We start from the raw sequence: 16,687 nt of genomic DNA on the forward strand, positions 1-16,687 counted from the left end.
CAGGCTTAATTACTGTGAATTGCAGCTACTTGGTTCCTGTTGGCCCACGCAGAGACATTGCTAGGTGACTGCTTTGCAGCCTCTACCCCAAAGCAGACAGCTCAGGGGTAATTGGGAGCGATCCTGCAGAAAACAGTGCATCATCAGTGCATCTTCAACCTGATTGTGGTTTTCTCAAAATGCAGGAGCCTATGTGAATGTAAAATCTTTCTGTGAAATAGCTCTGTAATCTCTCCGCTTTGCCTGGAGTGCCTGGTTGCTGCTTTGCCAACAGGATACTGTTGATTATCACTTGGTCACTAAAAGTTCAGCTGGAATCTTCTTGCTTTTGGACTTGCTTCTAGCTTTTGGGCTGCTAGACACATTCTTGGAACACTCTAGAGTACATGCAGATGATCCTTTCCAAGACGAGGCCATTACTTACCTAAATCCTGTCTTTCCAAAGTGTTTGGCTGTGACGGCTGCACACTCTCCTATGTGCAGTCCAGACACTTTCATTCATGGAGAATTTCCACCATACACTTGCACATAGAAGCACTGATGCTGGCATAGCAGAGAGAGAAGTCTTTCTGATAAAAGAAGAGAGCCTTTAAGAGAAAATCTGGAGCAGAATCTCCATCTCCTTGATTTTCGTCTTAGGACACACTATCCTGGTATTACCAATCAAAGTTTGTAACTGTGTGGCCTTCCATTTGCAAAGTACTTTAGAGTCCTTGTGCAGATGTTAGTCCTTGTTAGTGATGGGACCAAGGCTCTGTGGGGAAGTGACTGCCTTTCTCTCCACTGTAGCTGACCTTCAGTGGTGTGACAGTGGAGCGCGACCAGCGCTACGTCCATTTTGCATCCACCAAGCACGTCTTTGCACCCGTCGCTGTGGGACGCTCCCAGCCCCCCACACAGGTGAGCGTCCTGGAGCCAAAGCCAGCAGAAGTGTAGGGAAGGAGCTACACTGCTGTGTCCCAAGGACAGGCAGTGTCTGAGGCAACTCTCAGAAAATGGAATGGCCTCTGTAGTGAAGCCTCACAGGAGAACTCTGAGGATAGCTCTAGGCAGAGTTTGGAAATAGCTCCTGGGAAAGTACATCTCACCATCTGCAGTTTGACAAGATTTGGTGTTCACTCTGTAATCAGAATGCTTATGAGGTGTGTTGGGCTGTTCACTTATTCTCTTGCATTGTATCTGAGTGAAAACTTGCCTAGCTGCTCCAAGTACTCTGGAAATAAACCCTAATTAGTTTTTTAGTAAATTAATTTTACTTCTTTAAATGCTTATTCAGGAAAAAGGCAGCTTTGTTTATGTTCTGCCTAATTTACTTGGGAAATGAACAAGTCTGAATTGAATTAAGAGCACTTTAATAGAAGTGTTTTTGCATTTTACGTAATCCGCTTTACAATGATCCCTTTAGCTAATCTGTATGAATTTTCCCCTAGTGTGAATTGACAGGACACCATTTGGAAAGGCACTTTGCTTATCAATGTACATGTGTGGTGATAAACATTCAGCACAGCTGCCTATCAGAGCCTTGGTGTTAAATCTTGACACTATAAGGTCTTCTCATTCTTAGGAGATAAGCTGATTAATTAAGTATTAATGCTTATCAGCGCCCCCTGGGGAAGCATTAACTAGTTTAACTTGTACCTGGTATAAAAAGCGCTGCTCTTTCTGACTTCACTTCAGATTTATAAACTCTACAATGGTGGCTCCATGCCCGTGACATTTGAGGTTCAGCTGGACAACCTTATGAAGACACAGGAGGAGAATTTTCAGCATCCTGTGTTTGCCTGCCTAACTCCTAGAGGAGAAATCCCCCCAGGTGAATCAGGGCACATTGGGTGGATCTTCTCACCACTGGAAGCTAAAACATACACGGTAAGAGCCTCCTCATGACTGAAAGAAACAGATTCTGCTATTGACCTAAAATTCTTTAGGTTTCTTACAGGTGGTGGCAATGTAATGCTGCAGCTGAATTGAGCTCTGTGCCTCCAAGTAGCAGAGTCGTGAGAGCAAATGAGTGGCTGGTCTGGTCTGGAAATGGAGCAGATAAATTTGTCTCATATGTTTTTTCTTCCCAAGAAGAGATATCTTCCACAACCAGAGTCATCACAGTATTTATTTTTCAAGTAGCAAACAGTAACTGGGGATATCAGTAGTATCTGTTCAGATTTATGGTTCATTGTTGGCCTCCAAAAATTCCCACCGAAGAGACTGAAGTCAGTGTCTTCTATCACTGCAGTGTATACTGCTGCAAACTTCTGAAAACAGCCTTCCCAAAGACCTCTGTCCTGGGCTGCAGCAGGCAGGCAAGGCCAGAGCTCTTGCACTACTTGTTGCTTCAGTCTGTGGTGGATGCATGGATAAATAAATAAATTTAACTTTAAAACTCCAACCTTTGCTCCAAGACTCTGTCCATCTCATACTGTAACTGGCTAATTGACTATTTAACCAGCTTTCCTGGGCTAGCAGGAAAGGCCAAGGCCTGAAAGAGCAAAAGAGACTGGATTTGTCTTTATCCGCGCATGGGGTGTATTTAGACCAGTCCATTAGCAAGTATGCTAGCTTATTGCACATCTCTCCCAAATATGACTCTGGACTTAAAACTTTTATCTTGTCCGAGGCAGGTTGATGTTCTCATCCAGATCCTGGAGGGTGACTCGACCCAGATTACTTTCCAGGGAGTAGGCTACAATCCCAATGATGTAGAAGAGGCTGCCACATCCAGAAATTTTTTTTCTTCTGCAGTCATTCCAGGTTCTGCCAGGCTAACTGTGCCTGGGCAGGTAAGTCCAAGTGTGGGATATGAGCAGTATGATCAGTCCAGAAATGTGTGAGAGACTGAAATATACAAGTGGCCCCATCTTGCAGTTGTCTGTGTTGCAGGAGAGTTCATTTGCCATGAGACAGAACAAGACATTTCCCTTCCAGCAGGTGATCTAGAGCTTAACTCATGGATGCTGAAAGGTGTCTTCTTTCCAGCTTGTCACTTCCATAGCCATTAGAACAAAAAAGGGTTTGGATTTGTTAATGTAATTTTTTCTTAGAAGTTACCTCCCATCAGAGCTGCCTTTCTTCTGTGCAGCTACACCTTTTTCTTTCCTAAATCATTCTCAAAAAGACCATTATACTCCTGCCATGCTCTGTCAGGGCTTGGCTGCCACCATTTCCCAGCCAAACTCAGGTGATTCATAACCTGAATGCTGACTGCAGGATGGACACCTATTCAGGCACATGCACAGGAATGCACTGGTCTGACCTGCTGCTGGCTCAGCAGGAGCTTGGCTGGCCTGGCTGGAGCTGGCCTGCCAGCCTGGACAATCTGTTAAACTCACCCACAGATCCAAGCACAGTGAATGAGCATTACACAGCAACAGCAGCAGCTTTCTCCTGGCAGGTGAAGGATTCAACCTGTGTGACATTAGCATGCCTTCCTTGGAGCCAGCCACAGCTCCCCCTGCTTTTCTGCTTCCAGCAGGGCAATTACAATCCTGAGAAGAGCAAAGAGAAGATGATTGAAAACTGCCTCAGTCTGACAATGAAGATGGCATTCTGCAAGGCTCTGTTGTCTGAAATGAAGTTGCTTTCTCTAATGATAACTGTACTTAATTAGAGATTGCATTGTGCCTGGAGAACAGGACAAACTAGTAGCATACAAGTGGCAAGGTGTATTAGGGATTGGTTTCCTAAAGCTCACAGTCAGGTTGATAGGGATTTTGCACAAGCACACACCTCATGTTTCTCAGCTGAAGTAGGAAAAGGCCTGGATTGCAAGTGCAGCACAGAGAATTGGGATGTTACTGGTCCTCTGTGCTCCTGAGATGCTCTCCTGTCCAGCACCAGTGTTATGTCTTATTCATTGCTCACTCAATCCCACTGCAATCCAGCTGGCCTTCTGATGTAATGCCACTGTAACCAGAGCAAAATTGAGAGAATTGTTACACTCTCTCAATTTCCTAAAGATACCTGATATTATCTGTGCATTGCTGGACTTAGAGATGAGTATGACTTGGAGATGACTGTATGATCAGGTCCCATCTTCCTTCCCTGCTGTTCCTTCTGATTTCTCCTTGCTTCCTGCAGGCAGCCACCTTGTCCCATAGCAGGATTTGCCTTGGAAATATCCCAGACTGCACCAAAGCTGGTCGACTTGTCTTTCTCAACAATATCTCGAAGAGCAAGGCAGTGGTGTTTAACTGGCAGATAAATGCTAAAGAAATGGTGAGTCCTCTTTGATCTACAGCCTTCCTGTCCATCTCTGTTGTGCCATGAAAGGACCTTACAGCTCCATTTTCAACAAGGCACTCAGTTCTAGGGAACTGGCTTTCTACTGGGTGATGAAAGGAAATGTAAAGGCAATGAATTGGACAGATGGAACAACAGGAATTCAGAAGGGAAATCCAAAGACTTTGGTGAGGTTATATGAAGCTGGAACTACAAAATGTGATAACAAACCTCAGGACTCAGCCAGCAAAAGCCGTGTTTGTTGTTAGAGTGTATCAACTGCATCTCTCTCATGCCACATATCTCTGAGGAGAGGTGTGTTCCCTGCGAAGAGAAAGCACACAGGAAGGTCCCAGGACAGTGAAATAGCTCCTCTGGGTTTTTTATTTTTTTATTTAATTTTTTTTCCTCCTCCTGCCCTTCACCCAGGTGTTGGAGATTGTTCCAAATTCAGGAGTTGTGCAGCCTGGAGAGAGTATCCCTTGCTTCATCACACTGCAACCTACAAGGAATCCCTATTTCTGCAGAATAAATCTGGCGTGTGAGGTGAGACCCAAGAGGTATCTGTGTATTACCATGGCCTGGGCATGTTATTGTGATTCCCAAATGGCTGACCCCAGCAGTCAGCTGCCTGCTGCTTCCAGCTGAAACAATCCTTCTCACACACTTCTCACTCCTGAAGACACCTAGCTTCATCCTTCCTGATGGTTTAAGCATCTTTCTGTCTGTGTGGCTCACTAGATGAAGTGTAATTGTGTAATGTATGGATCTGTGAGGGGAGCCCAGCTGCTAGAAGTGATGGTTTGAATGGGAATGGCTTTCAGTGGATGCCAAAGACTTGATATCTGTAAAAAACAAGTCTTGCTGCTTTAATATTACTGGAGGCACAGACCAACAGTAACGTCCTCCTCAACATTTCCCAGGTTCTTTTTTGGCAAGAGAGTGTATCTTCTCTGTCTCAGACTTAAAATACCACTGTTTTTTCCTTTTCCTGCCCTGGAATACATGGAAAGCAAGTGGATTTCTTCCTGGGACCTTCTGAAGGAGAGAAACAGGCATGGACTTAAGCCATGGACTGTTATTTGCATCTCTTTTCTAGCCCTGCTCCCTTCAGTTATGGTTTGTTTCCTAGGTGTACATCCAGGAGTCCCTGGTTCAGTATGAGAGGGACCTGCACGAGTGGGAAAAGGAGAAGGAACGGCAGGCTGTGGAATTCACCATCACAGAGAAGGACCTTGACACCAAGAAGAAGCTAACATCTCCCTCAGTCGTAAGTGCTCTCAAAACCTTGCACCAGCTTAGCTTGGCTTAAGGAACAGCAGCCAGTGTTGACAAGAAACATTCTTTAGGAAAACCTAGGCAGTTGTTAAGAGTACATGAGACTCTGATTTGTTAAAGACCTCAAAGCTGATCTGTGGTTAGAGGAAAATGAGATCTTGTTTTCTAGCCAAGAATCATCTTACAAACTCTGAAATTTCTAGTGACCATCTGAAATTTGGAAGTGCATGAGAAGCCTTTGGAAAAACAAAGCCAGTGGCTCTGGAAACCAATGGTTGGATTTTTAGCCATGAATAAACACTGGAGAGAAATGTGTGGCTAGCAGTAAGAATGTGGTCTGAGTGAAGAATGGAGGATGAGATCATTGACTCTCAGCTGGCACAAAGTTTAAAAAAGATCATAAGCTTTTGTTCTTCTCTATATCTTCCCTACGTGGTAATTCTTCTTCCCTTTTTTTTATTTAATATTTTATTTTTCAGAGGTTATCAGATTCTGCTGAAACAGAATATCTTTCAAAATCCTCACCTGTGATAAGGAAATACAAGGTAAGTCAAGCCTGTCTCACTCGTGGTAGAATCAAACTGACTGCTTTAGAAAAGAGGCAAATGCTGGATATCACAGTGTGGGAGTCTGGACAGAGAGCACAGCAGGATTTGTAGCTTCAAGGCTTTGGGAGACAGACTGTTTGGAGGAGGCAGAAGAATCACACTGTCTGGCTGTGTTCTCTGGCCAGTAACTTTCCAGCTGAGGTGAACGGGAACTGAAATTGGCATCAAATGTGCACCCATGACTGGAGAAAGGGGGAAAGGTTTCAAATAAGCAGAAAAAATGCACACAGACAGGGCAATTGGTGTCTGTACTGGTTGCATTTTGGGCCCACAATTGAATGTGTGCCACAGCAGAAAGCAGCAGGACCCTGGCAGAACATGGTGCAGACAGCTTTTCCAGCAGTGGTGGGAAGGTGTGAAACAAGGTCCCAGTGAGTGCTCTGCAGAGCTACCTGGGCCCCAAGAAAGAGCCAGCAGTGCCTATAGCCATCAGCAGGATGTGCTGTGGGAATGACAGGGCTCAAAGCTAACCCAAGATGTGGAAAGATTTGGGGGAGCTGAGGGGAGGCTGGGTCTGAGAGGACTGAGGCAACAAGGAGATGCAGCTTGTTATCAGACCCCATGAGCACCTTTGCATGCCTTGCACTGTTCTGTGTGAAGGAATCAGCTCAGGGCAACTCTAGCTTAGACTGTTTTTTCTGTGCTGTTTGGTGTGATCAGTGATGCAGGTCAAAGCATTCACTGGATGAACTACAGAAAGATAACAAACATTGTCTTTTAGTCCTCTAGTGTTTTAACCTCTAGTGATAATTTGGAGCCTGCTGTGTCTGTGTAAGGAGAAGTGCAGGCCCCTAGCCTCATTCTGAGAGGCAGGACAGCCATGTCTCAATGATCATTGAAGTCCTGCAATGCCTGAGGACTTCTCCGTTTCTCTGTGGTGTTCTTCTGGCCCAGGCATCCTGGCTACTGCTCTAAGGAGCTTCCCCCAATCTGACTGCTGCTAATGCAACCCCAAGTTGGCCCATGTAGTGTGACTGGGGTCAGTTCCTGGTTTCCCTTCAGGTCTGGGGGAGGACAGTTTCCCCACGGATTCCATCCATGTACATCGCTTCTCCTGCAGCACTGCCAGTGTGCTTGCAAGAGCTTCCATGGTGATGGATTGGAGAACAACAGCCCCAAGTACCTTAGGGAGACCCTGAAACCCTGTTGACACTTGGGGCTGGCACACTGGTCACTGAGAAGGGAACAGACCTGACTTCCATTATGGCTGCTCCTGCCTGTTATCAGTACTGCGGTGCTAAGATCATTTTGACACCCAGCATCTGGTGGCTCTTCTTGCTGGGCTTTCAGCTCTCATGCCTGTGCTCAAACCTACACCAGCCTACTTGTGGCCAAAGGACCAACGATATGCCTGCCATTTCTTTCTCTCCAACAGACATTACCCCCTATTAAAAGCCAGCCTCCACCCAGTCAGCCACCTGGATACACTGAGAGGAGGCTGCCATCGGACAAAGATGCCAGCCAGGTGTGGGTCAAACCAGAGCCTCCCACGCCCTTGTCCTTACACCTTGATGTGTCAGCCAGGTCCTTTGCTATTGAGGACTTTCTCAGCAACTTTGCCTTGGATTTTCCCAGATACTTCTTGTCCCGGTAAGAGACAGAGTTTTTTGGATTGGCTACTTCATCTGAGCCAGGGCTGCCCCATGCTCTGATATGCACTGAACTTGGTGCTCTGCTCCGCTCCTCTCTGTGCCTCAGTATTAAGAGGTGTCTTGCTTTCCCCAGCATTAGCTGACATGACCTGTTTCTCTCCCCACCTCAACTGTCAGAGCTCAGTGTTCCTCTTTCATGACAGCGTCCCTGCTCCTGTCAGAAATACAACAGCTCCCACCCCTCCCCTGCTTGCCTGCACCGCTTGCCTGACATGCTGCTGCAGTGCTAGCAGGGTGCTGGTCTTTGAGAGTTTGGTTCTGTAGTGCTGCCACTGATGGAACAACTCCTCCTTTCTCAGCCCTTACAGCGCCAAGCCCTCCGACAGCAAATTGGTGGATGGGAGTGGGCACAGAAATAGGACAGACACGGAGTGCGAACGGCTGGCCCTGGCTGCTGCTTCCAAAAAAGAGCTGGAGGTGGTGACCGACATACTCGCAGGTGTCATCAGGTGTGTGCTCCTTCACCCTCACCTGGTCTGGAGCCCCTGTCTTCCAGAGAATGATTGTAGCATGGTCAACCCTCTGTTAACCCTGGAGGAATCTGTGCACTCTTGTTGCCAGAATGGAGGTATCCCCTGCTAAAAGCTGTCTTGGGGACTGTGAGCTCAGATCTTGGAGTGACAGCCAAGGCAGGGGCTTCCTCCCCAGCCAGGGGGGCTGAGCTCATTTTTCCAGAGTTCCCAGGAACCAAGGAACTCTACCTACTGTGATCTTAGAAACAGGCTGCATTGGGGTACACCTATTTGATTTGTGAGCTGTTCAAAGAACCAGCACAGGGGAAACAGAGGTAGTTTCACTGGCTCAAGCCCTCTTGCTGCTTCCCTTAGGCCCAGAAAGCAAGAAGGTACAGACTAAACACTGACATCAGCCAGTGATTTCCTCTGCCTTGTGGTGTCTTGTAATAATTCTCTGGGTCATGCAGATAGTCAATTTGCTGAAACTTATCTTTTATTTTCCTCTTTCTAGAAGCCTCTTGGAGAATGGCCACTTCCAGAAGTCAGTGAGAAAAATCGAAGATGAGCCTATTCCATATTTCACCCAGTTCCACTCTGCAAAATCAGCAGAACTCCAGGACAGTAGACAGGGCTCCACGATCCCCTCCAGGGTCTCTGCTTCCACAGATCTTGACCATGAGAAGGATGGAGAGGGGAGAAATATGAGTCAGGAAGCCTCTCCCAGTGATTTGCCGGAGTCTAGCGAGACTTTTCACCATAAGCAGTTGAGGGTAAAGGAGATAATAAGTAGGTGAGGAGGAGCTCACATGTAAAAGCCAAGAGCTGCACAGTCAAGAGAGCCATGGCAGCACACTGCCTGGCCAGAAATCCATTTCTCCTCCAGCCCTGCAGCGGAGGTGTATTATGTGTTGTCTGGGTGGAAATCAATGCTAGCCCACCTAGCCACCCTCTCCCAAATGTGGTTGTGGGGAGAGATGGTTTGTTGTGTCTGGGGTTGAGCTGTGGGCAGTGCCAGGAGGCTGGTAGTGAATGATGCCTACTCTCAGGCACTCTAGGCCATATTAGACATTGGGATGCAGTATGTGCTTACCTTACCTTTTATTTTCACGGCAGTATTTCACCACCTTTTGTTTGCTGTGGCTGTTCCTTTGTACACTGCTACAAGCTTCAAGCATTATTCACTAATAGCAGCTACAGCACAGCTTGGAGGGAGAAACCAGTAAAACTGTAGTCACCAAGCTTTGTTTAAGGTCAGGGCCTGACACCAGCTGGTGACAGTTCTGGGACAAGGGTCAGCAACCCATTGTTCAAGTCTTTGGTTCATTGGTCTCAGCATGTAGGAAACAGTGTGTGCTCCACTGCTGTGCCTGATGATTCCTGGCAGGAGTCACAGCAAGCAACCTGCCTTATCTGCTTTCTGATAGCTGTCCTCTGTTGTGCTTCTGTCCTTCTAGGCAGCCAGTTGTTGGGAACCTCGTGGAGCTGCTGCTGGAAAACACACTGCAGAACATAATGATCGAAGCCAGTCGTGGGGAGGTGGTGCTGACAGCCCAGCCCAGGGTCATTGCTTTACCCCCCAGTGCCTCCCAAAGGTAGCAGAGTGTATGTGTGCTCCTTAACATGTCAGGCTGAAGCACAGCCCATTTTCTAGACTATGTGGCTTAGCTGAATCCCTGCCTATCAGTGCCAAGGCTGCCTGTGCAAAACAAAGAATCCACTCCCAACGTCTCTGCCCCCTCTTGGCTTGTCCTGTGCCGCAGAGCAGAGGTGGTAACAGTACAGCCTGTCTGTGGACCTGAGACCCTCATACAGCTCTGGGGCAGGGCCCTATGTGGGAATGGCTGGCCTGAGGCACTGGAGAGCCTAGCACAAGGATGGTCCTTTGGGAAAAGGGGTCAAGGAGCAGGCTGCACAGCCTTTGACAGCAGAAAGGGAGCAAAGCTGTCATAGTCCAAGGGGGTGTGGGATCTAGTTAGGTTGAGGGAATGGCCACTGGGAAATTAGATTTGGACCTGAGTGAAAAGCATAAGGGTTTGCCCTAGCTTGGACAGAAGTGCAGAGAGATGGGATTGAAGAGGGTTGTTGGATGTAGATGTCATCTCCAGAGCTGCCATCTCTTTTTCAGAATCACCATCCCTGCATCCCCACCCTCCAGAGTGTAGCTGCTGGGTACTGTGCTGCTTAAGCTCCTCAAGCACATCAGCTCTCTCCATTCTTCATCCCTGTGATATCCAGAGCAACTCGGACCCTCCCACACCATGACCTTAGCTCAGCATGCTGGCTGTCTCTGGGGAGGTATGTCCTGATTATGTTCTCAGCACCGATTTGCATCCTCTGACAACTCCACGGCAGAGTTCATGAGATATCTCTCTTCTGTGGCTGGCCACATCATCGGAGAAGAACCCTGTGCTACAGGGAGTACATGGACAACCACTATGACAATTCCCACTATCCTCAGTCTGCACCGGCTGAGAGGAGTGGAATCTGCTTTGGAATGTAGCTGAGGAAGGACTGACGTCTGGGCAATGAGGTTATGGCTTCAGCAGGATGCAGGTACGGAATTCTCCTCCCCTCCTTGCTCTGAGGGGGCAGCTGCAGCACAATCAGTACACACAGCAACCCAATAAAAGCAACTTGACCTTCAGACACCGACACCGTGTGTAACATACGTAACTCGTGCATCTGGGCTTGTGAGCTCTGGACAAGGTCTTCCCTTTCCAAACTGCAAGGCTGTCACCTAGGGAAGGGGATCCTCTGAGCCTTGGCTTGGCCTGGGGAGTCTGTCGGGCTGCAAGACGTATCACAGTAAAGGAGCATGTTTGTCACAGCCGGGAGGTGGCAGCGTGAGTTGTGAGAAATCCCGGTGGCCAGCACAGAGCGGGCTGGTGCTGGATTACAGCTGCTGCTCCCAGGCAGGAGCTGCAGGAGGGCTGTGCCAGGCAGTGGGCTGCATTTGCAGCATATCCCCTGTTCTGCCATACCACTATGGACTCTGCAACATGGGGCTCATGCAGCCACCCAGCTCTGGTGAGGCTGCAGCTTTGGTGTCTCTCTCCAAACCCTCATGTCTTGTTTCCCAGTGCTAGCACCCAGCCAAGACCAGAGCTGCGTCTTCTTCCCTCACATCCTAAGAGAAGACTGTGCAAAAGGCACTGTGGAGGGCTTTTGCCCCGCTCAGCAGAGGGCAGTTGCCTGCTGTGCCTGGGGCACTGTGGCTCAGCCAGCTTCACCCCAGCACTCCTCTCTGTGCAGGAGCCCTGCGTGTGTAACCATTACTAAGCCCCAGGGCTGAGCTGTTCCTGTTGTCAGAGATACAGCAGAGGCACTGCCAGCTCCTGAACTCAGCCTGAGTGCCTTGGGCCTTCACATGGGTCCTGGATCCTTCTCATGAGAAGTGCAAACCCTCTCCTCTCTTCTCAATACTTTGCATGACAGGTATCCTACATCACAGCAGTCTTTCTGTATTCCTCTGAGCTTTGGCTAGTGCTGAACAGGTAATGCAGAACCAATTCCTTCCTCCACAGCTCAAGGCTGCAGCGGGGCCTGGCTGCTCAGTCCACTTGGACTGATTGTCCTTGATCCAGGCTCCTTGCTAGGATTTGCTCACTGTAGATGCTCCATTGTCCTGCAGCAAAGTTCCCAAATGGATAACAAAGGCAGGGATAGAAACCTCACTGTTGCCCTAAAGCAGGTCGAATCCAGCTACCCAAGGGCAGCATGGAGCAATGAAGACAGAGTCAGTCAGTTTGTCCATCCTCAGACCTGCTGTGTGATCTAATGCTCTTTAGGCTGCATCACTGCAGCTGCACCCTTGCATCCACTACCTGGAGGAGCTGACATGGGAAATGCTGTGTGTTAGTCTGGTGTAACACCCAAAAAAACAAATTGAGAGAACCATCAAATGTGCAGGAATTTTTTTATGCCTTTAAAGCTCCTGTTCTCCCCACTTTCCTGTGCTCCCAGCCTGGACCTGGAGAAAACAGTACGCACACTGTACTTTCCTGTTGGAGCACTATTAGAGGGAAATTCACTTGTTTGATAAGCATCACTCTAGTAGGAGAGATCTCGAAGATGATGCCTTAAACAACAGGTGAGTCAGGAAAACAGACTTGAGATCTATTTACACCTGTAAAAGAGAAATTTTTCTTCTCTCAGCTCTTATTAGGGGCTGTGAGATGGTCATGTGTTCCCTCTGTTGTAGGTCTTTAGTGCCTGTCAACCAGAACCACTCTGAGTGCACTAAGCAAAGGGAGTAGCAGCTGTCACACACTTTTCTTCTTTTATCCTCATCCTAAAATATAAATACACTGAGGCAGACTCTTTCCCAGGTTGGAGAAATTCCCAATTCCTCTTCTCAGGCTGGGAACTAGACCCTGACCCTGGTTTTGGGAAACATTTCAATGTGTGACCGAGCCACATCACTGTCCTGTTAGCAAAGAGAGACAGCAGCACTCCCAGATAGTGCTGGGGGTGAGCTCTGCACAGTGTGGAGGTTCTCACCCGGGGGCTTCTCTCTTACTTGGATTTTGGGGCAATGGGGAGGTGAGGGGAGGGCAGAGAATGTGCAGAGCTGGCAGGGGGGGACTTTCTCTTAGCAAGAAGTTTTGTTTGGTAGCCACTGCCAAAGGCTATGAATTTTTGGGGCTATAAACTCACATCCCAGCTCAGCACCCAAAAGAGAGGAGAAGTCCTGTTTCTGCTAATGGCATTTGGGCTCAGGCAGAAGGAAGTCTGAGCTTGTTGTACTGTCTCCCAGGGCTGGATTTGGCCCCTGCCCAACAGAGCGCATCTCTCCAACAGAAATACTGTAGGTACAGGTCCTGCTTCTGCTCTGGTGTTTGGGCAGTGCAGTGGGTGATGTTCCCACGGGACCGGGGTGGGTATCCAGGCCAGGCTCCCGGCAGGTACACAGCCAGCACGCCCATGGCTGAGCACGAGCTTGGCGAGCTAACGGGGCTCCCCCTCTCCTTGTGGGGATTATCGGGAGCCCTCAGTCACCAGGCAGTTAATGCACCACACAACAGGAGCTTTCTTCTTGCCTGTTACTGCTGGCTCCCAGGCAGGACTGAAATGGCCTTGGGGCAGGTGGGCAACAGAAGCTATCCTGAATCCCATTAAAACATTTAACACCTGCTGAATCGTGCCATTGTGTGGGAGATAAAGGGAAGGGAACAAAGCTGCTCTTGGGCTTCCCTGACAGGGTGTCTGCTGTCCCATTGCAGCTGGGGAGCCTGAATCTCCTGCAAAGCCCCACTTGGTGGGTCTCTGTGGCAGTGTGAGGAAGGCAGCAGTGTTAGGGGACAAAGAACCAACTATCCCCTGGTTGGAATCATCCCCTTCTCCCTCTGTACAGTGTATGCGGTGGGAACCTGGAAAAGTCCTGCAGTGTCTGAAGAGCAAAAGTGTGAGGGTGATCCTTCCAAAACCCTTGGCAAAGCTGGACAGATCCTTCACCCCTGGCCTCCTGTCTCCCAAATACTGGGCTTTGCTGGCTCAGCTGTCACTTTGGTGTTTGGGATTGGGAGCCATGCTCAGGCCAGGCCAGGGCCCCATGCTGGCTCCTGATGGACACAAGAAGTGCTCTGCTGTGAGCCAGTCAGTCCTCATGGGACAGTGGGGCAGCACAAGCCCTGGGCTCCTGCAAGAGGAGGCTGAGGCTGCCTTTCCAAGGCCAGCCCTACTAAGAGCTCAGTCCTGGTGCTGCCCACCTGCCTGACAGGGAAGGGCACAAACTGCTAAATGCTGCCCCAGAGATGCCAGAACAGAAGCATGACATTCCCCAGGGTAGCAGTGCAGGGCACTCTGCAAGCTCAAGGGACCTGCTTTGCTCATGTTTTCTGTAAAGCAGCCCTGCAAGAACAGTATTTGCTGCTATTTAGTGGGAGAGAGGCTCTCTTGCAGGAGAGAGGCTGAGGTGAAAGAGCATTTCTGACACAGCATATAGGCTTGGAGATGTCTGCTGGCACTGCAGCAGCACCTGTGCTATTTGGGGTTTTTGCTTCTCCAGAAAAAGGGGGCAGCCTATGCCAGGAGCTGCACCTCTGCTATGCTGGTGTGTGCCAGGGCAGGGAGGGGTGGCAGTCCTGTCCAGCACACTTCCCATACCAGGAAAGGAGAAATATGTAAGTCCAAGCATCACAGCCTGTACAGCACCAAAAGGAAGGGGAGCATCACACTTCTTCATGGCACCACAACCCAGAGTATTGGTGGTATTGCATTTCCTTTGCTGCCAAAACTATTGGAAAAGGACCAGGATGAGCAAGGGCAGCAGGTTGGCATCGCTCCAGCCAGGTCTGGGGGACCCCAGGCTGCAGAGGCAGCAGCAGGGAGGAGGGATGGAGCCTGCCTTTCAAAATCCTGAGTGTGAGAGGGTCAAGCCTCCAATGAAGGAGAATTGGGTGGCAGTGGCTGCTAAGGATCTGCCACTATGCTCTTACATTTGGGAGTCCATTTACTGCAGCCTGCAGGTACACTCCAGCTCTGGAGGGAGCAATGGTGATGGTTTCTAAAGCACACGCAGGACAAACTCCTGCAGGTGTACGCCGTGGGGGTTAAAGCAGCGTTACCCCCTCCCCACCCACAAACACACCCATCTACACAAACAAACAGGCCACTGCACTTGCACAAAGGAGCTTCTCCTGCCACTGCTGCTGCACTTCATGCTCTGTTATCCGAGGAGCTGTGGGTGCCAGAGTAACTGGGAGAGAGAGCCCAGCTCCTGCTGGCTCTGGCTGAGATCAGCACAGGGCTGCCAGGGCTGAGCCCCAGGGCTGGGCACTGGAGGAGTGTCCAAACTTCTGCTGGCTTCCATGAGCTCTGCTCCCAGAGCCAGCACAGGCTCTGGTTAACCTGCTGGGCAGTGACACAGCTGGGACACGAGGGTGCTGTGACTCTGGGATGCAGTGACCCACGGGGAAGCATGTGCACATGGAGTGAAACACATCCTGTTCCAGCTGCTGCGCTAGGACAGCTGGCTCCTGGCCTGTGTGGCCATGCAGGGAACACTCCCAAAGACAGTGCTCCCAAAGTTTTATTGAGCTGTGCTTTGCTGCCTAGCTCAGAAGTCTGTGCACTGCTCTAAATGACGTGTGAGCATTGTGCTGGTGTGCCATGGACATCTTCAGCATGAGTAGGGGGATTGGGGTAAGAACAAGGAAGACTTTTCTATCACTGGCACTCAGACTGCTTGGGGTGGGCACTAGATTTGCTTTTCTGCCCTGAGACTTCACAACTCCCTGCCTTTTCAGCAGCCCAAAATACTGCAAGAAAGTCACTGCTATCCTAGAGCTGCCCAGGTAGGGTATCCTCACAGCCGCTTCCCCTGGCCCCCTGCTCTCCTCTCATCTCTGCTGCAAAGTGAGCCAGGCAGGTGGGTGGAAAAGTGACAGCTGGTGTTGTTCCAGTGCAGGTTAATGAATGTCTCCTCCTCTCCCCCCCACCTCCTCCTCCCCACCACCCCAGCACCCAGGCTCCTGGCTCCTATCAGCCCATCAGGCTCCCATTAACAAAGGCAGCCCTGGAGAGTTTGCATAGAGACCTGCTCTGCCTCTAATCTAGGTGGGCTAATCGCCTCCCTTGCCCAGCCTGCCTTCCCTGGGTCAATATTTGCTCTGAGCAAACACAGAGCTGTGACAGGTGTGCTGGGGAGAAGGCTCGCTGCCGCCAGCCCAGCCCTCCTGCCTGTCTCTGCTCAGTCACATCTCTCCGGCCCCCCGATCACCGGCCAGCCAGCGCTATTTTTATCGGGACTATAAAAGCCCCATCCAGCCAGCGTCACCCTCATTTTCTGCCTGTGAGCCGGCGGGGGAAGGCGAAGCCACTCACCTGACAGCTGCCAGCGTGTCACCGGAGCCAGGTGAGCTGCTAGAGCCCAGCACACCTTGGCCAGGATCCTGCCTGCCTGGCTGGGAACAGGGCACTGGGCACGGAGAACATCCTGGGGGCTTTCCCGGAACAAGGACTGGGAGTCCGGTCACACACCCGAACTCCCGGGAGGGAAGAGAACTGGCTCGGGGGACACCGTCCAGCCTGTCCCTTTTCCTGAACTCTTCTCTCTCACCTGTGTTTTCCAATCCTTTGTGTTCCCCTCCCCTCCTCCATTTACTTTCTTTCTTTCTTGCCTGTTCTCCACCCTGCCATGCCAGTTAACCTGGCCCTGCTCTGTTTGGCTTTCCCAGGCAGCAGGCGCCAAGCATCCACTTTCCAGACTTTACCCCCGGAGGAGCCGGTTTGGAGCGGCGTGTGCAGCAAAGGACACCCAGCCCGGACGGACCCGGCTCGGGAGGAAGGGGCTGCGGGCAGCCCGGGGCAGAGCCCCCCTCCAGCCCACACTGTCCCAACTCGGAGCATCTCTGCACTTGCCTGGCGTCGAGCCCCACGTGCAATACCTGACCTGAACGTTTTGTTCGTTCGGCTCGCGTTAGGCAGGTCCAGCCCATCTGCAGGCGCACGGCCGCAGGCGCTCACCCGGCCCCGCCGC

General features: G+C 50.2%; 1 protein-coding gene across 6 annotated transcripts in view; it reads left to right on the forward strand.

The window, feature by feature from the left end:
* CFAP65 (cilia and flagella associated protein 65) overlaps positions 1–10,852 on the forward strand; it is a 31,110-nt gene extending 20,258 nt beyond the window's left edge. For 2 of the 6 annotated variants that reach the window (XM_058027868.1, XM_058027872.1), the window contains 12 exons: positions 790–900; positions 1,678–1,869; positions 2,619–2,777; positions 4,075–4,212; positions 4,645–4,761; positions 5,348–5,485; positions 5,973–6,038; positions 7,477–7,691; positions 8,053–8,202; positions 8,720–8,978; positions 9,663–9,800; positions 10,334–10,852. In XM_058027868.1, the coding sequence (XP_057883851.1) occupies positions 790–900; positions 1,678–1,869; positions 2,619–2,777; positions 4,075–4,212; positions 4,645–4,761; positions 5,348–5,485; positions 5,973–6,038; positions 7,477–7,691; positions 8,053–8,202; positions 8,720–8,978; positions 9,663–9,800; positions 10,334–10,393 (1,743 nt within the window). In that variant the 3' untranslated portion in view covers positions 10,394–10,852. Of the gene's footprint in view, positions 1–789; positions 901–1,677; positions 1,870–2,618; positions 2,778–4,074; positions 4,213–4,644; positions 4,762–5,347; positions 5,486–5,972; positions 6,039–7,476; positions 7,692–8,052; positions 8,203–8,719; positions 8,999–9,662; positions 9,811–10,333 lie in introns of all 6 variants that reach the window. The other 4 variants (XM_058027870.1, XM_058027869.1, XM_058027871.1 and 1 more) reach the window with 4 other exon arrangements.
* The last annotated feature ends 5,835 nt before the right edge of the window (positions 10,853–16,687 follow it).

The sequence above is a fragment of the Melospiza georgiana genome, chromosome 7 (assembly GCF_028018845.1).
Source record: "Melospiza georgiana isolate bMelGeo1 chromosome 7, bMelGeo1.pri, whole genome shotgun sequence".
NCBI lineage: Eukaryota > Metazoa > Chordata > Aves > Passeriformes > Passerellidae > Melospiza > Melospiza georgiana.